The sequence below is a fragment of the Rousettus aegyptiacus genome, unplaced genomic scaffold, assembly GCF_014176215.1.
Source record: "Rousettus aegyptiacus isolate mRouAeg1 unplaced genomic scaffold, mRouAeg1.p scaffold_m13_p_5, whole genome shotgun sequence".
In the NCBI taxonomy this organism is placed as follows: domain Eukaryota; kingdom Metazoa; phylum Chordata; class Mammalia; order Chiroptera; family Pteropodidae; genus Rousettus; species Rousettus aegyptiacus.
This window is the reverse complement of record NW_023416308.1, coordinates 21380918-21402999: the sequence shown is the minus strand read 5'-3', so window position 1 is coordinate 21402999 and position 22082 is coordinate 21380918. Positions and strand designations below refer to the sequence as shown.

The following is a 22082-nucleotide window of genomic DNA, read 5'->3' as shown; positions in this document are numbered from 1 at the left end:
GGATGTGTAAGACCCTGCATCCTGCCAACCGTGTGCACCGATGGGGTCAGTGGGTGCGTAAATGCAGAGTTCTACTCTTAGTGAGGTCCTTCATGGGCAAGTCACAGCACATCGAGGGCAGTCACAGTGACTGAGCATGTGAGCTGTGGTGCCAGAACAGCCCAGGTTCAAATGTCATCTCTGCCCCTTCCTAGCCATGAGATCTTGAGTTAGTAGCCTTGCTTCTTTGTGCCTCAGTTTCCCCATCTGCCAAATGGGAATGAAAACACCCTCCTCAAAGGTTTGCTCTGAGTAGAGGCACCGAGTACACTGTTGGTGCCTGATAAGTGGAGGTCAATGTCATTATTTCCAGTCTCTCAGTTTCTGTTCCCCTCACCCCAAGGCGGTACCCTGGGACACCGTGACGGCTAAAGGCTTCTGAGTCTCCCAGGTAAGCCTTGCTGGTGAGACATAAGGGAAGTCGGAGGGACAGCATGGGACATTGCTTAAATACTTGTCACAACCTTATAGTGAAAGGGGCCGTCAGCCCATTGGGATGCTTGGAAGCCCTGGGATAAGGACAGAGGACTTTTATCTATCTATCTATCTATCTATCTATCTATCTATCTATCTATCTATCTAATCTATCTATCTATCATCATCATCTATCTATCATCTATTAATCAATCACCTATCTACCTATCTTTATCTATTTATCTATCTATCTATCTATCTATCTATCTATCTATCTATATCTATTTATTTATTTTCTTTCAATCATAGTTGACGTTCAATATTATATTAGTTTCAGGTGCATAGCATAGTGGTTAGACACTTACATAACTTAAGAAGTGATCCCCTCAGTAAGTCTAGTACCCCCTTGACACCATCTGCAGCTATTACAATATTATTGACTATATTCCTTATGCTGTACTTTACATCCCCGTGACTATTTTTGTAACTGGTAATTTGTACTTCTTAATCCCTTCACCTTTTTCACTCAGCCCTCCCATCTGGCAACAAACTGGAGGAACGTTTTAGACAGCTGTGCGGATTGCAGCTGAGGCCCCTTAGAACATGGGCTCTGGGCTCCCGCAGATCCGAGTTTGAGTCCTGCTCCCACCTGGCGCACTGGCTGGTAATCTTGATTAGGTTCTTTTCTGAGCCTCATTTTTAAACCCTTGTTGAGTGAGGATAATAATCATGTCCTCCTGGGGTGGACGGAGGCCACAGAGACATAAGGAAGACCAAGCGACCAGCCAGGTGCCTGGCACATGTCAGAATGATCATTCTCTTTCTTCTGGTCGCCCCTCTGCTGCCTACTGTGCCTGGGTTTGTGTTGAGTGTACGGCGAGGCTGGGCAGAGCAGAGGGGACGAGAAAAGGACAGTAGAGCGAACTGCAAGAGCAAAGCCTCAGAACCACTGGGCTCCTGCAGCACAAGGGAGTGGGTCGGCAGAACCCAAAAGGAAGGACTCAGACTCCCACTGGGTTGCTTCCATCTTTTGGCTATTATTAAAAAAAAAAAAAAAAAAAAAAAAAAAGCCGCATTGATTTCTGAAAACCAGCCTACATTTTTGAGAGCAATTCCTGTTTTAAACTCTCAGGGTCTCCCTCAGTGGCCCCTCCCCGACCCCAGCTGGAGGCTTCCTGTGAGTCCTGCATCCCTGTTCTGGGTCAGTGACCCCAGGTTGCTGACCTCATCAGAGCTGGCCAAGGGGGATGGAGACCAGCGTTCACACCCAGGGGCCCTCCCTTCCTCTCCTGGCAGCTTATCTTCGCCCGGTCTCCCGGTCTCCCGGTCTCCCATTCCTGTGCTGCCTTTTCCCCTTAACACCCGCCTCCCTGGAGCTCCTCTAGCGTCAGTATTACACACATGCATATGCACATCCCCCACCCCCACGTTCATGCATTCGGCCTTTTGTTTTTCACCAATAGTAAGATGACGAGAGCCAGGATCTAGTCTAAGCGCCTCATTTAATCCCAGAACAGTTCTATGTAAGAGGCACTATTTCCCACACTTTACAGATAGGGAAACTGAGGCATAGGGTAGATAAATGATTCTCTTCAGACCCCACAGCTAGCCGGGGTTAAACACAGGCAGCCTTGCTCCAGAGTTGGGTGCTCAGCTCTATTTAGTGAAGGCTTTGCACCCACTAAGGCTCAGCTCAAATATCGCCTCCTCTAAGAAGCTTCCCTGATTTCCCCAGCCACCATCTCTGTTTGTACAGAGCCAGGGCCACAAATTCAGCAACTTATAAGGCCAGGCAGGAGACATGAGTGACTAAAGCAGTGACGTTATTCACTACGCCAAAGAAATTCATGCTCTCCCATTAAAGCTGAAAATGAGAATGACTTGGTTCATCTTTCTGTCACCAGGATGCTCTTATTTCTATAACAGAAATGATGCAAGGCAAGCTCTGTGGTGGACTGCAGCTGACTCATTGCCCCAGAATCAAGGAGATAATAAGGAGGGATGGGGACTGGGGAGAACCTCAACCAGTCTGTAATGCAGGCCCAGTGTGGCCAGTTTGTTGGATGTCTGGACTTTAGGGGACATCTCAAAGCACTGACCATCCCATGATCTTTTCCTGTACCCGCCTCTCCCATTTGGGGATAGAGACTGGGCCATCGCACTCCCACAGCATGTAGTGAGAAGTGTGGCACTTAGAAGATGTCCATTAGCTGCTTTTTCAATTGATGTTTGAACACAGGGATCCATGCTGTTTCCTGAACCTGCTAAACCGGTTCCTGCCTCAGGGCCTTTGCATTTGCAGTCCCGATGGCCTAGAGCTCTCTTCTATCAGATAGTCAGGCCTTTCTCTCCCTTTTTTCAGGTTTCTACTCAAAGGTTACCGTCTCAGAGAGGCCTTCTCTGAGCACTCTACCTAAAATAGCACTCCTATCTCTTTATTTGTAACACATATCACCACCTGCCATTATATTCATTTTATTTTTCAGCATTTACATAGTGCTTCTGATGACCCACGTATGCTTAGAAACATGACCAATGTAAACTCATTTAGTCCTTTTAACAACCCTGTGAGGGAAGAGCTATTATCACCCTTATTTTTTATTTAGGAATACTGAGTCACAGAGAGGTATAGTGACTTGTCCAAGGTCACACAGCTGATGAGTGGCAGAGCAGGGAGTCAAACACAGGCAGTCTGGCTCCAGAGGTATTTACCTTCTTTATTATGCATTTAAAAAATCTGTTTGTTACCCTTTCCGCCCCCTTGAGAATGCCAGCCCCCTCCAGGGATGCGTCCTTTTGTTCCCCGCTGTATCCCCAGGACCCAGATCTGTGCCTGGTACATGATAGATGTTTAATGAATATTTCTTGTAAGGATGGAGGAAGGAAGACAGGAGGATCAGGGCACCAGAGGGAATCCCTGGCCTTCTGGGTTTTCCATTAGCTGAATGTCAAGTCCATCTTGTTGGAAGTTTCTCAGCTTCCCAGAGAGTTGGAGTCGGCCTGTCTAAAAGAGGCCTCATTCTCCCCTCTCTCACCCTCCCTTGTCCTCCAGTAGGGCCTCTGTTTTCTGACCTCTCCCAGGCAAAGGTGCCAAACCGCACTCCTGGAACCCCAGGCCCATGCTGAGCACATTTCCTCCCAGGACAGGGCCATGGAGGAGAATGTTCCAGGCTGCAGCCAAGAAGTCTCCGCAATGAGATGGCCTGGAATGAACGGGGCTGTTGGGCAGCCAGCGAGGGGCCTAAGTGGGGCTGTCCTAGGCCAGATGTGCTCAGGGCCTAAGTGCTGCTCAGGCGCCGAGCAGATGGGACATGAGAGAAAAGCTGGGAAGGGGATCTGAGGCTTCAGCCTCCTGGTGCCTCCAATTTATCCAACATTCCCTGACCTCAGACCCTGTTTTGAGCAGTTCCAGAGAAGGCTGGTGCTCTGCCTAGTCCTCCTTGGATCTTAAAGTAGAGGCCCCCTCTGAGGGAGCAGTGGGAACACATTTCCCAGTTTCTCCTTTCCTATAATATTAATAAGAATTGTGATTGTGACAGGTATGAGGTCAAGCACTTCACCAGCCTCGCGTTACCGCATTAAAGAAGGTTCATTGGGCTATACTTATCAAAGCCAAATGAGACACAAACAGGAGTTTGCAGCAAAGAAAGTACAGGTTTAGTCTTTCAGGAAAGGGCTCCAAGCCCAGAGACACAGTGAGCTACTACCCAAAGACCTGGCTCCTCGATGGCTTTAGGAAATGAGTTATCTAGGGGAAAAAAAATTTATTAGTCACAGTAGCTATGGGAGTTGGGGTCATGGGCTCTGCTGATTGGCTGGGACTAGGGTGGGAAGCAGTTGATCATTGCATCAGGTCACAGTGCCGGTCATGGTGTCACATTCTGCCTTCACGGGTCTGGAGCTGAAACACAACCGAGGTCAAGATGTTATCTTCGGCTTGATGGAAACTCTGCTTCTGTGGTCTACAGGCCTGAGGCTTTGTTCCTAAGACAGACGCTGACCAGAATCTGATTAACGGAGTGGGCCTGCAGTCCATGCCCAGGTGGAAGGATAAGGAAAGAAAAGAAGCAAGAGAGTCACGGTGCTATCAGACAAGACGAGGCCAGTTTGAATGAAGAAGAAAGAAAAGAGAAAAAGTCATTTTAAAGAAGTGAAATTTTTGCACAGTCACAGTCACAATTCCCAGAGATTGATGCGACAGTTGTGGAGTCCGAGGCTCAGAGAGGCGAGGTAACCTGGGCAAGGTCACACAGCTTGCGGGCGATGGAGCTAGATTAAAACCTAGTGCTACCATGATTCCAGGGGAAACCAGGAGAGGAGGAGCCAGAAGCCCAGCCCGGAGCTCCTGATTTTACGCAGTGCCCACTTGCTGAGAAAGATTATGAAACTTGTTTGAACCTCCGTTTTCTCACCCATGAAATGGGAATAAGGGGAGCATGGCCTCGTCTAAGACCCCGTAAGGGGCTGGCTGTTTCGCTAAGTGCATCACATCAACACTTCCCTTCATTTGTACAGTATGTTGGGCCAGCTCTGTGTCCCAGAAGGGGCCATTTCCTTGTTACGCTTTAACGCCCCAGACCGACAGAGGTGGGACAACAGAGGGGCTTTAATCAAGTTGAAAAGTGGCCTGCTGAAGCTCTCGCAGGGGAAGGGAGATGGGGCTGACCTGAGGGTGGAGGAGCCATAGCCATGGCTTCCTCATCCGGCCAGACCAGCATCTGGAATCACTGGCTGCAGCCTGGTTCCCATCTCTCCTCTGCTTCCAAACAACCCCCCCCCCCCAATCCCCCAGGCTCATCTTTGAGCTCTGTTGGTTTCTGGAAACAGCCCTTTGCTTTGATTCAAAATCTGCAAACTGTATTCACCCTGGCTTGCTTCTCACTGTGGGACAGGAATGCTGCTGTTTCTTGCAAATATGTCATCATCTGATTTTTCTATACGAACATCCGCTGGGCACCTCCTGTGCACTGGACACTGTGTCACATCATTGTTTCATGACATGCTCACACAGATGCTAATTGACTAATTCTAGGAGGGGGTTCATAATATCAGCCCTGACTTACCGATGAGCACACTGAAGCTTGGAGAAGAGAGGGAATTTGTCCATAGTCACTGAACTAGGAAGGACCTTTGAAACTAGACTCCCAAGTGTGGGCTCCTTTAGTCAATTGGGTGCCTTGGAATAGGGCACAAGTCTGAGGCAAACTTGTCACAGCAATGATCCCAGACTTGCTCATGGGGTGGTGGTGGGGAGGCTTATAAATTAATCTTGAACCTCCGGCCCAGAGAGCTTAGACCTGTAAGGAGTCCCAAAAGATCACTTCATCTAGACCTCCTGATTTTTTGAGAGAAAGGTTTTATTATTGCCATTTCGTGGGTAGCTCAACTATGTCTCAGAGAGATAAAGCAACTTTTTCAAGGTCACACTGTATAGCACTGAACCATGCTGTATTTTTATTGGCAAGAGCCTGGGAATAGACAGACACTTGGTCCATACCAACTTTGTTATATTTTAAAGCTGGAAGGAGGCTTTTAAAACCATCAACTCCAACCTCTTTGTTTTACAGATGAGGAAACCGAGGCCCCAAAAGGTCACAGATTTATCTAAGAACATTTGCCAAGTAGAGCCTGCCAGGTATAAAAGAACACTAGATTCTCAATCTGGATTCAAATCCCAACTCTGCCTCTCAGTGCCATGTGATCCTGTGTAAGGTGCTTAACCTCTCTGGGCCTTAGCTTCCTTAACTCTAAAATGGGCATAATAATGGCCACCATCCCCTGGAGTTTATACGAGGTGATGAACATAGAGTGCTTCTCAGCATCCTAGCACACATAGTAGGTGCTTGATAAAATATTGCCATTTTGGTGGTTATTATTAATATTATTTAGCTCTGACATTCTAGAATTCAAAGCTCCTTACCAGGATGGCTGGCTGGGTCTCATATTCCAGCCTGGGCTCTGGTGTGAATTTCAGGGCCCTGGAGAAGTTCTCAGTAATCTGACTGAGCGACAGAGAGGCAGGGAGGGAGCCAAAGCCTAGGGGTCAAAAATAAGGGCTCTAGAAGCAGACAACCCTGGTTCTCAGCCTCCTTGCTCTTCAGGTCATGGCCTTGTTGACAGGGACGGTTGCTTTGGCTGTCACCTCCCAGGTGTCTCAAGATGCCAGGAAGAGAAGCCATGCTTTGAGACAGTATCAGATGTAGCCTGGCCTTCAGGGCTGAAGGTGGCCTATGCTGGCCTGGATTTAGGAGGGCAGGGGCTGGGACAACAACTTCTCAGGGGGACTCAGGAGCCCCTAAGTTCGGGCTCCAAGCCCGCACTGTGAGCAGGAGGACATCCAGCTAGCTCATGCCATGGGCTGGCTCCTGGCTTAGGGAGATGGTGACCACCACAGGCAGCCGTCTCAGACCACATCCTGAGTGCCTCAAATGAATCCTGCCTGCCGCATTCCAGACACACTGTGTACACAGCTCAGGATTATTTGTGTGAGTGGACTCAAGGCTGACTTCAGGGGATTAAGCAAATGGGGCGCTGGACTGCCCAGTCCAGTGGGATATAAGCAAGGGAGAAAATTTGTTTACAGGCCACCTCCAGGGGCTTGGAGAAGTGTTTATGGGGAGAGGTACAGGCTATCTGCCTGATGGCTTTGGATGCAAGCTGAGTGACTGGGAGGACACATAGTGTTTGTATATTGGACCAATTGTTGGGGGCACAAATGGCTTTCTGGCCGGGAAGGAGAAATGTCCTTCTAAACACTCTTGCTGGGGGCCTTTTGTGGCTGGGAATGGCTGCTGGGTCTGCAACAAAGTGGTGGGATTGGGTTTGCAAGGAGGCGTTTGCATGCTACCTGGGCCCTGGGTCGGGGCTGTAGCTGGGGTCAAGCCTTGACTCAGTTTTAGGGTAGGCAGGGACCATATCACTTGGGCCTTAAGGGACTTTGGTAAGGAGTTGGTGTTATTCTAAGGACAAGAGGAACAGCTGGGAACTTTTAAGCAGGAAGAAATGCAATATGGTTTGAATTTTAAAAAGATCTTTCCAGCTACTAGGTGGAAAATGTAATCATAGTTGAAGCAAGAGATTGGTTAGGGGACTATTGCAGTCATCCAGGTGAGCAGAAATGATGGAAAAGATTTGCGAGCTGTTTAGGAGACAAAATAGGTAGGATTTGATAGACACGGGGTGAGAAAGGAGGAGGCAGGGAGAGTCTAGGTTCTCCATCAGAGTCTCAGCAGGAGATGAACTTCCTGCTCAGATGGGGGTGACCGATGAGAGCTTAGGCAAGAGAGGACTTAGAAAGGGGTGGATAGTATCTGGGATGGCGCAGTGATGGAAGGTCTAGGATGCAAGGAGACCTTCCCGCCCTAGGCTGAGGGCCAGAGGAGGGAATGGTCACTCCCTTGAAGGTTGCTGTGGCCAGTTCGTGGAGACCCTGCAGGAAGGGAGCTGGGAGGATAAACACCCGACCTTGCTCTTCTGCTGCCCTGCAACCCCCACCCTTAAGCCCCTCATCGATCAAACCCAACTAGAGGTCAGAGGGCAAGGAGCATATAGATGTGGGCACAGAGCAGCAGGGAGCGGATTTTAGGGACAGAGCACACAGGAAGAAAGGAGTGACATTCTAATGGGGAAAAGCCAGGCAGAGGAGTGGGTATTCGGGCTCTTTCTGTGTTCTCATCAGCTACTGGAGGTTTCTGAGGCCTCTGCCTCTGAAAAGGTCGGCTGTGCAGGGTCAGGGGCTTCGCACACCCCTGCAGAGCCCTAAGCTCACACACAGCCCCATCCCAACCAAAGGAAAATGGGACAGCCCATTCGGCAGCCAGCACCTTATAGTCCCACCGCAGTGACTCTGTGAGCTCCGAGTGTGGGCGTGGGACCAGGGAGGAAATTCTCTCCCAACACAGAGCTAATTCTGTCCCGGGGCTGGCAGCCAGGCCTGCTGCTGGAACATCTGCTGGCGCTATGTGGTTTCGAAGATTTCTGAGTTTCTCAGAGCTGGGGATCCAGAAATTGTAACCCCTGAGATGTCTCCTGGAGCCCTCTGTGGGGGCCGGGAGACTCCTTCTGTCTGTCCAGAAGGGACAGGAACTGGTAGATGGGACCACCCAGGGAACTTGGGCAGAAGCTGAAGACATCGGGACCTACAGTCAGCACTGGGCCTGGGGGCAGTGGGGAGGCTGCCTGAGGGGGAGAGGGGTGCCTGGAAGGCTCCGTTACATTTCAGCTGCTGACTGAGTCTGTGATTTTGGGTGAGTAGAAATAGCAAATGTTTGGCGGTCAGAGACTCCTTGGTTCGAATCCTAGGCTGTTGCTTAAAGGCTGTGTGAGCCAGGGTTAGTCACCTCACCCTTCTGAGTGAGCTTCCATTTGCAAACTTATGCAGTGAGGATACAGTGTGAGGCATAAGGTGTTGGAAGTGCCATGTAGAGTCTTAGGCTCTGGGGATATGCCACACATGACAGCCCAGGGCCCTCTTCTTTGTGGCTTGGTGGGGAGGGGAGGTGCTTACCCACTCTCTCTGGACCTCAATTTCCTCAGCTACAAAATGGGATGCCCTCCAAGGGGCCTTCCAGCTCCTTAAAGCCTTTCAGTAGCCTAGAGCTTTGGAGGAGAGGCATGGGGGCCGCCCAGCTGGGCTGTCATGGTGGGTTGTGGGGGAAGTGGGAGTTGAGGACAGGAGCCAGGCCAAACACTAGGGAAGAGCTCCCAGTTTCCCTGATGGGCTCCCATGCCCACGGGACAGATAGAGCTCGTGCATTGGGCCTACGGCCTGCGGCCAGGAGGAGGTTAGTGTCAGTCTGAAACAGGAGAGCAGAGGGTTGGGAGAGCCAGTGAGTGACTGCTGGTGGCTTGGCTGGGCTAGGCATGCAGGTGAGTGATGTGGGCAGGTGAGGGGCTGCTGAGCTTCTCAGAGGGGAGGGAAGGTGGAGAGGGAGACAGAGACAGAGACTTCTCTGAGGAGAACAGAGAGGCAGAAAGAATCAGACACACAGAGAGGCGGCATGAAAGGTGGGGTTGGGGAGAGAGAGCACGAGCTAAGAGAAAGGGAGGAACGTGAACAAATAGACACAGACAGACAGACATGGACAAAAAGGGAGTGAGTCCTTTGCTGACTCAGGGTGTGCTTTTGGCCAAGAGGACTGGGCAGTAACATGGAGAGAAAGTAGAAAGCATACCTCTGCTGCCCAGCTGCCTCTCAGGCCTGCTTTCCTCTGAGACCAGGGGGACACAGGCCGACAGCAGCTGGAGGAGGTAGGGCCCCGGATTCATAAGGACCCAGGTTCCAAATGCCTACACTGCCACTAACCAGATGTGTGACTGCAGGCAAGCAACTCTCCTCCTATTGTGCCCCAGACCTCCCTTGTTATAACGGGACTGATGACATTGACCTTGTAGGGTTAGGGAAAGGTCCAGGTGAGAAAAGGTGTGTCTAATGCACTTCGGCCTCCTCTCCTGGGCCAGAGAGCAGCAGATTCCACACATCTTTGAAGGATGAATGAATGAATGAGCCCTGCCTCCAAAGGGCTTTCCCCAAAGCACCTGAGCCTCTAACTAGAGACAGAGGAGCTTTAAGGGACAATCCCAAGGCACTTGGAGCCTCATCTTGACCCATCGGTAAAATGCATACACAGAACCCTGTTAGATTGATCTCATGGAGGCTCCTGGGAGGTTCTACTGGGGCAAAGCCAGAGGATTCTGGAATGTTTTGAGAAGGTGAGGCAGTGGACCAGGAAAGAGAGTGGGTTTGGCATTTCAATAGGCTCTGAGCTTCCTTCTCTGTCCAGGTTGACTAATTTGATCTTCCTTGCTTAGCTGAACTACCTGTGTGACCTTAGGCACCTCACTGACCCTCTCTGGGCTTGTTTTCTCATCTGTAATAGTTTTTAGAACTGGAATGCAGTCAGGGTTATAAACATTTTTTTTTTTTTTTTAATAAAAATTAAGCGAAGAACACTGCCTGAGGTTTTTGCTCTCTGTGGCAGGAGGAACAAGATGTGACCTTGAGCCCCATGCCCTTTCCCAGCAAGGGTCTGCGGTGGCGAGGGCCATCTGCAGTGGGATCTTCTGCCTGGTGACCATCTGACCTCTGGTAGGGTCTGGGCTTGCCAAGGAAATACCAGCACCTTGTCACTGCGTAGCCACCTTGAACTGGGCTGATGCTGTTACCTCCGTTGCCTCCTCCAAGTTCATTCATTCCCTGCCTGACAGAGGAGGCTGGCAGGGTGGGGCTCTCCAGGCCCCTGGAGCAAGGCCAAGGGTGCTTATTTGGCCCTTGGCCTGTCCAGTGTGGCTTCCTCAGGGATTTCAGTGACCCACGCACCACCGGAGCATAAACCCCAGGCAGGGGTTTGGGGTGTCTGCTTGTTTGCTTTGGGTTTTTCTGGACCTCAGGAGAGGAGGGAGGGCTGACATAATAACAGCCGTCTGCCCACCCTCATCTGCATCATCACCGGCCTCTGGAAGCCCCCGCCCTTGTCTTATTTTCTTTCTTAACTATATTCATTTCCTTTTAGCCCCATTTTCTACTCCTCTCCCTCCCATTTCCGCTCCCAGGGAACTATTCTAATTTGTTCAATGTGTATCTTGTGATTTGGCCGTGGTCTTGCAAAATGTGCATTACCGTTTTCTGCATGTTGCTGTTTTTACATGCATGTTTTCAATGCACTTAAGCACTGTAAGGGTGGGTGGTTTCAAGGTGCTTCGTGTTCTGTGGCCGTGTGTGCAGTCGATAATCTGTTGCTTCTAACAGCTGCATAGCATTCACCCATCTCTCTCTTCCAGCCATTGGCAGATGCATCTGTGCGCTGCCTGAATCCCTTGGATCCTTGACTTTTTCATGTAGACAGCCTCCCTGTGGGCTCTTGCTCCTGACAGCTTGCACCTGTAGCTCTTTGTGGAAGGAACGCACTCCCCAGGACAGCGGGGAGTGACATAAATTCTCAGCCTGCTGGCATGTGACCTCCATTGTTATCTGAGCCCCCAGTGTGAGCCAAGGCCACCTTCTGCACCCTTGCCCAGCCTCCTCCCCTTCCCAATCCTACTTTTCCACTCCCTTACAGATATTTCCTGGAATACTTTCTTAATACATAAATCACTTTAGCAGGAATCCTCATTTGAGGCTAGTTTCTAGAGGACTGAAGCTATGGAATACCTCTGCAAACACTGCCCATGAGCATCCTGGCGTGCGGTTCCTTGGGGACTGTGAGGTGCACAGGGGTTCATGGATCCCCACAGCGTGGCATGAGAACCTGTGCCTCACCGCACCAAACCAAGGGGTATCCATGCAGCTTTCTAGTCCTTGCCACAGTCTGGTAGGTACAAAGTCTCATTTAGTTGTGATTCTCATTTGCATGTCTTTGAGTATCAATTTGTCATCTGCTTGAGTTTGGGGTTTTCTCCTGTAAATTACCTGTTCATATCATTTGTTCATTTTTTCTGTTGGGATTGCTATCTTTTTGGATTTGCAGGATGGAGTTCCTTATTCATTCTAGAAGGCAATTCCTTATTGGGTTTAGAGATTGTAAATCTCCCACTGGGAATGTGATGTGTGTGTGTGTGTGTGTGTGTGTGTGTGTGTGTGTGTGTGTGTGGCCTGTTATAAGGATATGGCCTAGGCCCAAGCATGGGCCAGGCCTTGGGGCAGAGAGCTGGGGGTGACTCTCGAGCACGGAGTGATCTGGAGAAACCACAGAGAGTAATGCTAAGTTATAACAGTAATAACAGATGAAAGGTGTTATGGGTTGAATTGCATCCATCCCCCTGCAAATCCATATGTTGACATCCTAACTTACAGTATTTCAGAATATGACTATATTTGGAGATAGGGCCTTTAAAGAGGTGATTAGGTCACTAAGGTGGACCCTAATCCAACCTGACTGGTGTCCTTGTAAGAGATTAGGACACAGACATACATAGAGGGGTGACCATGTGAGGATATGGGGAGAATGTGGCCATCCGCAAGACAAGGAGGCAGGCCTTGGGAGAAACCAAAATTGCTGACACCTTGATCTTGGACTTCCAGCCTTTAGAACTGTGAGATAAAGTCTGCTGATCAAGTTGCCCAGTCTGTAGTGCTTTGTTACAGCAGCCTGAGATGCCTGATAACTGCAGGCATCAAGCTTCAGGTTTCCAAAGCCTCAGAGCGAAGACTGCTGAACCTCCTCCAGGGCTCCTTGGAAGAGTCTGTGGCAACATTTCTAATGGGCTTGGCACCTGCCCTGAGCTGTGGGTTGGTGAAGGACAAGCATCTGTTACCTAGAAGGCCTTTTGTGGGGACGGTGGCCTGTGGGGGGGGGCGGCGGGGCACAGGTAGGACATAGCATCAGAGGGAGAGGCCTGGGAACAGAGTGGCGATGAAGGAGGCAAGAAGGGTCAGAACTGGGTGCTAATAGAAACTCTGGTGGGCACTCAATGTAGGTGGAGCTATCACTAGCAACGACGACAGCAAACACAAAAATAATAGTGGCCTTAAGCTTAACAATAGTGCAAAACGCTTCACAGAGCTTACTTTACCTCCCTATGTCTCAGTGACCTCATCTGAAAATGGGTATAATCATGTCCTAAACCAGAAGAGCTGTCCTGAGAACTGGGCGAAATGTGTGTACAGGAAGTGGCTTAATTAATTATCAATGGTGAGCCTTCCATGTGCCAGGCAGTCAGTGCCTGAGTACTTAACAAACATCCTTTATTCTACCCTCACAATAGCCCCAGGAGCTTGGTCCTTGGATTAGCCCCCATTGCTTTAGACTGTTATAATGAATTTGAGTTTCAGCAATGGACCTTAGTCAGTTCTGGCTGCTATAACAGAATGCAAGAGGCTGGGCAGCTTAAACAACAAATATTTCTTGCAGTCGTAGAGGCTGGAAAGTCCAAGATCAAGGTGCTGGCAGATTTGATGTTTGGCGAGAACCTGCTTCCTAGTTCATAGACTGTGTCCTCGTGTGGGGGAAAGGGTAAGAGCTTTCTGGAATTCCTTTTGTAAGGGCACTAACCCCATTCATGAGGGCTCCACTCTTATGACCTAATCATCCCCCGAAGGCATTACTTTCCAATACCATTGTACTGGGGATTAGGTTTCAACATGCGAATATAGGATGGAGAGGATGGACACAACCTATATTGTACAACCAAGGCTCAGACCTGATAAGCAACTTGCTCAGATGTCACAGCAGATTTTCTGCCTCCTGAACCATATCCCTCCTGGCATTGTCTCCTGGAGGCCTATAGGAACTGTCCCAAGGAAAGGACAGCCATGACTGGCCTGGGGAGTCTGTCCTGGGAGCCTCAGAACAGACTAGCTCTAGGCCCTGGCTCCAAATGAGTTGTGAGTTCAGGGTCACAGGAGGAATCTTGTTGCTGAGCGAGGACAACTCTCTGGGGAGCTAAGGGCAGTAAAGCGGACAGGCTGGCCACAGGCTCACATGCCTGTCTGGGCTGTGATAGGCAATGTCATCTCTGGCAGATTATCCCCACGTTTGCCCCAGACCTCAGGCAGATGGTCCAGAAAACTAGGGAAGGTAAATTACTTGAGAGACCAGGAAAAGGAGATCAATGAGGAGGTGCCCCTTGAGGGTGGAGCTGGGGGACCGTGAGGCATCACGAAAGGTGTGAACATGGAAAACAAGGTGGTTAAGAGCAGGGCTCAGAGTCGGAGCAAACTGGGTGTGCATTGGTCATGAGCTGACTGTGTGACACTAGCCTCACTTCCTTACCTTTACACTGAGAGTAATAGCAGCGCCACTCCTGGGCAAAGAGGTGTGCGAGCTCATGCAATTAAAGCATTTAGTGTAGGGTTCGAGCTATTGTGTGCACCAATCATTATTTATTACAGGGAACTGAAACCAATATAAAGTATAATTAGATGTAGACATGAGGACCAACCAAAACCAATGCAGAAAACTGCAGACCAGCAGGGTTAATGAGATTGCTGCCTTTGACCTGCAAATGTGACTGAACTTCCTTGTGGCCATATCAAAAAAGGAAATGTGTTCAGTTGTAGAACTTGGATTATAAAAAGTGAGAAAGCAGCCTAGTTTTTCAGGAAAAGCCATGTTATCTATTACTCTGAATTCTCTGGGGGCACTTCTCACTGGGCAGGGGGCTTCATAAGGGGCAGCCCAAGAGAGGCAGGGGCCGGCATCATTGATGAGGATTACAGGTAGCCTTGGATGAAAGATGAAGGGAAACTTGGGAAGGTGGCTCAGGGAAAGCAGCTCTGTGGAGGATCAAGAACATGATGAAGGTCTGGGTTCTCAGGGTTCAAGGCTGAGGTTTAGAGAGCTCAGAGAGGGGGAACAGTTAATCCCTCGAGGAAGCAGGGGAGTAAAAGAGACTTTTCACTTGGGATCCATGTAAGTCAGACTCTGGAGTCAGAATTCCAGCTGTGTAGTCTCAGGCAAGTTGCTTCACCTCTCTGAACCTCATTTTCTTACCTGCAAACTAACATTATCCTTGCAGGGCTGCTGGAAGCATTGCATGGAGTCTTGCATAGCAGTGCTTGGCATATAATTGAGTATTCGAATAAATGTTACCTATAGGTATACATGTATTATGTGTATATAGTTACATATACTTTTTTCATAAGCTTCCTGATTGTGGATGGTTTAAGAAATACAAGTAACTAGAATTTTATAGCTCTTTACAATTCACAATTAGCAAAAGATTCATTGTTATCTCACATGACCCTCCCAACAACATAGGGAGGGGTTCTTATCTCCATTGGAGAGATGAGGAGACTGGAGCTTAGAGAAGCAAACTCCTTGTCTGTGTCGCCCTTGACCTGCTCTTGAATCCAGAGCTGGGAGACACGTGGGCAGGATGAACTGGTCCTCTGGCCTTCCTGGCCCCTTCCATGTTCCCAGGCTAAGGGCCATTTTACAAGGGAGTTAAGAGTGGAAGCCTGAGAAATAATAATAATAATAATGATAATAAGGAGAACAGTAATAATAACAATAACAACATAGTGCCTACTCTGTTACAGGCCCTGTTCTAAGTGCTTTACATGCGACATTTAGTCCTATCATGTCCACTTTATAGATAAGACCACTGAGGCGCAGAGAAGGTAACTAGCTTGCTCTAGGTCACAGGAAGTTCATGTAGACTGAGGATTTGGACACTGGCAGCCTGGCTGAGCCACAGTATCTTTGTGCTTGACCACTCATCCCAGTACTGCCTGGTCTGGCGACAGAAACAGGCTCAGGAGAGGCAGGCGATATGTGGGGACAGAGTGGAGGCTGAATGCAAACCTGTGAGTAGGGTCCCCCTTCAGGGAGAGCCAAGGGGTTGGAAGGTGGTAAATACACTGACTCACTCAGTTCTCAGGATGAAATGCCCGGAGGATGTCAGAGCCACCCTGTGCTGGCTCAGCCTGGCCCCCATTTAAAGAAGAAAAGATGTGGCCTCCGACCTGAGCTGCTCCCAGCCCAGCAGGAGAGCTAGACATGACGTTATCTGGGTCTCTGGTATATCTGCAGAAGTTGCAATGCAAAGTGCTGGGGCTTGAGTCTCTGCTCCTTTTCACCCTCCTCCTAGGATTCAGACCTTCCCCCATGCCAAAAAGAGGGGAGTGCTGAGGGGTACGGAGATGGTCTCCCTCCTCCCTTCTTCCAACGTCTTAACTCACAGTTGTCCTTTAAAACTCATATGTGGTATATAAAACTGAAAGCAACAGATGAACAAGACAAACAAACAACTCATAGACACAGGCAACAGTTTAGTGGTTACCAGAGGGAAAGGGGGGAGTAGATAAGGGTAAAGGAGTTTAAATATATGGTGGTGAACACTCAATGCAATATACAATTTTATTAACCAATGTCACCCGATACATTTAATAAAAAAATAAAATAAAATGCCCTACAGAATGTAAACAAGATAAAATAAAATAAAAGTACCTCAGATCTCATTGAAAACAAAAACTCAGCTAACGACTTAAAATTTTAGCCTCACGGGGCCCCAGGGAGACCTTGCCTGCCTGAGGAAGCCTTGGACTCTCAGGCCGGGGGTCGGGGGACCCTCAGGGCTCCTGGGACATCCTGGCCTTGCCCCCCGCCCCGCCCCCCCCAGCACTTCCTCTGCCTTGTTGCCTTGTGACTGACTGTGTGCTCCTGTGGGCTACCGTTCCTTCATCTTTTCCCTTCTTTCCTCCTGGAACTTAAATGTGATGGCTGGAGCTCAGGCAGCTTTACTCTTAAGAAAGCCATTTCTTGGTCCCTGGGGCCAGCACAGTCTGGCACAGATAATGTGGATACGGTCATTTCTTCCCCAAGAAAACACTCAATGGCTGTCATCAGATCATGATTTCAGGGCAGCATGGAGGAAGATAAGAGCCCATGTTCTGTAGACCTGGTTCAAATCCCAGCTCTGCCACTTCCTTCCTGAATGCCTTCTTGGATGCAAGGGTCTTCAGCTTCCTCGGGCTCGTTGGCGCTGAAGCGAGACCACCTGTATTATGTGTTTAGCATAGTCCCTGGCATTCATTATTATCATGAACACCAGTTACATTTCCCTGATTTAAGAGGCGTCGGCTGCAGTGTTGCCATCTTCCCTCCAAATTCTAGTGCTCTGGGAAGCCCTGGGGACCCCTCATTAGGTCACCTCTGGAATGTCCTCCCAGCAGAGTAGGATAATACACAAGCTCAAATTCTGAGTGCATGGAGCCCAGAGCCCTCAATAGAATTTCCCAAGTAGCTCTTATTTAATAAAAGCAAGAGATGGTTTTTATGCAATAAAATATAATCTCAAACCCATTAAGGATCTGCAATGAAGTTAAATGGAGAAAGGTTGGAATTTCTTGATAATAAAGCATCGATCGACAGTCTCACCAGGCTAAGACATCTGGTTCAGAGCACATTTGTCAGGATAGAGGGAGTTTGGGTGGTGGAAAGTGCATAGAGTCTGGGGTGTCAGAGCCCTGAGTTCAAATTTCAGCTTGGCTGCTCATCAGCTGTCACTTTGGGGCCAAAATATAATCACTGACATTTATTGAAGTTTTACTGTGTGCCAGCACCAAGTCAAATGGTCCATGTTCCTGATGCCTGTCATTCTTATGTCCACTCTGTGAAGTGATTATTCTCATCTTCCTGATGAGGAAATTGAGGTTCAGAGGAAAGAAATCATATGTTCGAAGCCACCCAGCTGGTAAGTGGCCAAGGTTAGATTTGAACCATGCATGCGACCACTGCTTCCAGACCTCCCAAGCTTGCAAACTCCCAGCGTCTCAGTTTGATCTTCCATTAATTGGGAAAATGCCCAACAATGGTGTTAGAGGGACTGTTTGAAGGACCAGTTATGTTCTCAGTAGGTCCTCAGTGCGTGTATTTGTGTCTGTCTCCTCATGAGACTGGTGTTACAGCAGGGTCTGCATTTAATTCATGGTACCCACAGGGACCAGAAAATACTTAGTGAGAACAATGCTTCTTTCTCTGGGCCTCAGTTTCTGCAGCTCCAAAACAAGTAATAACAGCGTCTGGAAGAGCCCTGGAAAGACAAAACGAGATGAAGGCATTCTAGTTCTTGGCACATAGTAGGTGCTCTGAACAATCCTTCTGTCTTCTGGGTGCCCAGCGTCACCTGGAATGGTGTTTTCTTGGCCCTACCTTGACGGTGTTTGCATTGAGCCATCCATGCTCTCCCCTGCACCCACCCCTGACTCAGGTTCGCATTTATGGATGTGCTGTGTTAGGGAAATGAGGTTTGGGATGACGAGTCCAGCAGCTGATCTAGATTTAAGGAGCGTCACCGCTTCACAGCTGAGTAACCTCGGGCATGTTGCTTAGCCTCACCAAGCCTCTGCTTCCTCTTCTGTAAATTGGGAGTAACAACAATAGGTCCTATTTCTGGCTCTGAGTCCACCCAGCACTCTGGCCCTCAGACTGGGATCCAACTGCTGCCTCCTTGTTCTTCCCCACAGGTGTTTCCAGCTGCGCAGAGGCTCTGATCGGCTGACGACCCACACTGGAGAGCTTTGGACAGTGAATGGTGAGGGACTCTTGCTGTCTAAACTCGTATCTCCAAAACGCACCAGTGGGGGACCACTAACAAGGTGGGAGCACTGGAGAAAGCCAGCATGGCTATCCCTTGGGTTTTGGAAACATGAATGGAACCAAGTTCACGGCACTATGCACATCTTCATTGCACTTAGCATCGTTGAGGTTTTTTCATAATTAAAGAAATTTCTGATAGATGTTCATCTCTCCCACTGGACATTAACAGGGAGGGGAGGATCCTAGAGAGGCAGCAAAACATGGTTGTCCAGAGGATAGACTCTGAAGCTGGGTTTTGATTCCTGGCTGTGTGACCTCAGGCAAGTGACTTAAACTTTCTGTGCCTCAGTTTCCTCATCTGTAAAATGGGGTTTGTAACCTACCTATCTCACTGAGTTGTTGTGAGGATAAGAGAGTTTATATATGTCAAGCCTTTAGAACAGTATGTATATGTAGGAGGTGCTGGAGAGCTATTCATTAAATAAATAAAATAGCAAAGCAGAAAGTAGTTAAACAACCAAACTTGCCTTGCTCAGAGCCAGGGAGAACAAAGTCAGTCCTGCTGATATTGGTCGACCTCTTAAAGCCAGTTCCATTAATGGTTCCACTAATGACCCATGTTTCCCCTTATAGAGAATGGGGGACGAGGATTACAATGCCTCCTACCCCTCCTACGATGAGTACCTCGAAGATGAGACCATCATGGTTTTGGAGGACTTTTCCCCCCCGGGAAGCAGGGTATTCAGAATCTTCCTGGTGGTGGTCTACAGCATTGTCTGTTTCCTTGGGGTCCTGGGAAATGGCTTGGTGATCTTCATCGCCACCTTCAAGATGAAGAAGACAGTGAACACTGTCTGGTTCCTCAACCTGGCTGTGGCAGATTTCCTGTTCAACGTCTTCCTCCCGATCCACATTGCGTATGCTGCCATGGACTATCATTGGATTTTTGGGACGGCCATGTGCAAGATCAGCAACTTCCTGCTCATCCACAACATGTTCACCAGCGTCTTCCTGTTGACCGTCATCAGCTTCGACCGCTGCATCTCTGTGCTCCTCCCTGTCTGGTCCCAGAACCACCGCAGCGTGCGGCTAGCCTACATAGCCTGCGTGGTTATCTGGGTCCTGGCTTTCTTCTTGAGTTCTCCATCCCTCGTGTTTCGGGACACAGCCCATCTGCATGGGAAGATATCCTGCTTCAACAACTTTAGCCTATCAGCGGCCAGCTCTTCCCCGTGGCCTGCTAACCCCCAAATGGACTCTGTGGGGTTCAGCCGGCACATGATGGTGACTGTCACCCGCTTCCTCTGTGGCTTCCTGGTCCCAGTCCTCATCATCACAGTCTGCTACTTCACCATTGTTTGCAAGCTGCGGCGCAACCGCCTGGCCAAGACCAAGAAGCCCTTCAAGATCATCATGACCATCATCATCACCTTCTTCCTCTGCTGGTGCCCCTACCACACACTCTATCTCCTGGAACTCCACCACACCACCATGCCTGGCTCCATCTTCAGCTTGGGTTTGCCCCTAGCCACTGTCATTGCCATTGCCAACAGCTGTATGAACCCCATTCTGTATGTCTTCATGGGTCAGGACTTCAAGAAGTTCAGGGTGACCCTCTTCTCTCGCCTGGTCAATGCTCTGAGTGAAGACACAGGCCACTCCTCCTACCCCAGCCACAGGACCTTTACCAAGATGTCGTCGATAAACGAGAGGTCCTCGATGAATGAGAGAGAGTCCAGTATGCTCTGAGCCTCAGCTGAGAGACCCCAGTGGACATTCCCAACCACGAAGCCCAAAGCTATGCCTTCTCAAGGCCATGGCAGGAACTGTTTTCAGTACCCACCAATGTCACTATATTTTGCACAGGGCTGAACAATGTTTTGAGCTGGGCATCCAGGGCTTGGGACCCTTTTCCAGTGGCATGGTGAACAGGGCATGGCATGTGGCTCACAGCCTTGGACCAGCATCCCTTGCTGTTTGGGAGACTGGCCTTGACTGACAAAGCAAGAAAGGGAGAATTCTCAAAAGCACTGCCATGAACTGGAATCGGCATAAGCTACCTATTACATGATCCCCAGAAATAACACAAGCCCTCGGAGGGTTTATTCTTGGTGTGAATGAAGGAGGTTGGGAGAAAACCCAGTGTGGTGCGGATCACACCCAGCCTTACATACCTGTTCAATAGTGGACCAGAAATCTTGCCACCGAAGCCCTTCCTCTGGGTTAGGGCCTGTGTAAATGCATAGGTTACCTGGGAGAAGGAGGTGACCCATGAGTTGTGAGTCGGTGAACTCCCAGGACCATTCATTTGACTTTCGGATCAGCTGGGAAGACAGGAAACAGGCCCTACAAAGCCATATGGGCTCTTTCTGAGGGCAAGACAAGCAAGGTGCAATGAGGAGTTGGGGCCTGGGGGAAGGAATGCCGAAACAAGTGGGGAGACCCTTCAAAAGGTGTGGCATGGAGCAGCTCACCCTAGAACTTCCCAGGATGATGGTGCTTTGGGCTGTAGCTATTTTAGGGGTGGAGGTGGTGCCAGTCCTTTCCCCCAAGCCTTATTCTCACTTTGTATTTGTTCCCCGGGGGCTGGGTTGAAGGGATAGCTTCACCGGGAGCCCCAACCTTATTCCAGGGTTCCCTCCCTCCTTCCCTAATCCACTGACTCTGGCAGGAGCTGCTCAGAGTAAAACACTCCGAGGCAAGAGGTGCGTAAGGAGGCCCTCTCCTCCTCCTCAACTTCCTAAAGACTTGCTGGAGACTAATCCAAAATCTGTTGCCAGGAGCAACCTGGGGGCACCTCGAGGTCTGAAGACTGTGTCCAAGGGGTCAGTCACTGAACTGGAAGCAGAGCCTGGAGCCTGACTCCTTGGACTGTGCTCCTGAGATGCTGGTCATGGGGTGCCAGAGGCACAGAGTTCCTCCTGTATGCAGCCCTGTTGCCTTTGCTTATCTAGCAGGACATCGGCAGTTATCCCATTTACGAATGACAAAGAGAAGGCAAGCAACTCTCCCAAGGATACTCAGCTAGCCAGAGGTGGCCTGGCCCTATGGAACATATCTATTGAGAATATTCTAGACTATAATAATAGCTTACATTTATTAAGCACTTCTTATAATAAGCACTTTACACATATTTCATTTATTCCTCACAGATGCCCTGAGTTTGGTACAATTACATATTTACTTCTCTTTCACATATAAGGTATCTGAAGCTCAGAGAGATTGTCAGAGGGTGCCCAGCTGATCTTTGCCAAAGTTTGGATTTGAAGTTCAGCTCAAATAAAGCTTCAGAGTCTTATGGTTTTGAGAGGGGCTTGAGTTTTTGACCATAAATATATATTCCTCAGCAGACTAATGTAAACATCTTAATGGCCTTTAAGCCGGCTTAGCAAATTGCAAAAATGACCCAACAAGGCAAGGAAAAGGCAGCTTGCTTCCAGCTCCCTTGACACGTCTACACATGCCCATCACAACTCCCTACTCCTGCACCTCTGAGATCTTAGGGAAGGTGGTGGGGAGAGAGGCCTGGCAGGAGGCCAACCTTGTGGGCCCAAGGCCCTCTGGGCTCTGAGGATCTGCATTCTGTTCTCTTCCAACTCCCTTCTTTGTGAAGCCAATTCTCTGGCAAGATGCAATGAACAGATGTAATGT

General features: G+C 49.3%; 1 protein-coding gene across 17 annotated transcripts in view; it reads left to right on the top strand.

The window, feature by feature from the left end:
• CMKLR1 (chemerin chemokine-like receptor 1) overlaps nt 1-21729 on the top strand; it is a 49602-nt gene extending 27873 nt beyond the window's left edge. For 8 of the 17 annotated variants that reach the window (XM_016160036.2, XM_016160024.2, XM_016160026.2 and 5 more), the window contains 2 exons: nt 18359-18426; nt 19065-21729. In XM_016160036.2, coding sequence (XP_016015522.1) covers nt 18424-18426; nt 19065-20180 — 1119 coding nt within the window. In that variant the 5' untranslated portion in view covers nt 18359-18423 and the 3' untranslated portion in view covers nt 20181-21729. The other 9 variants (XM_016160037.2, XM_016160039.2, XM_016160031.2 and 6 more) reach the window with 8 other exon arrangements.
• The last annotated feature ends 353 nt before the right edge of the window (nt 21730-22082 follow it).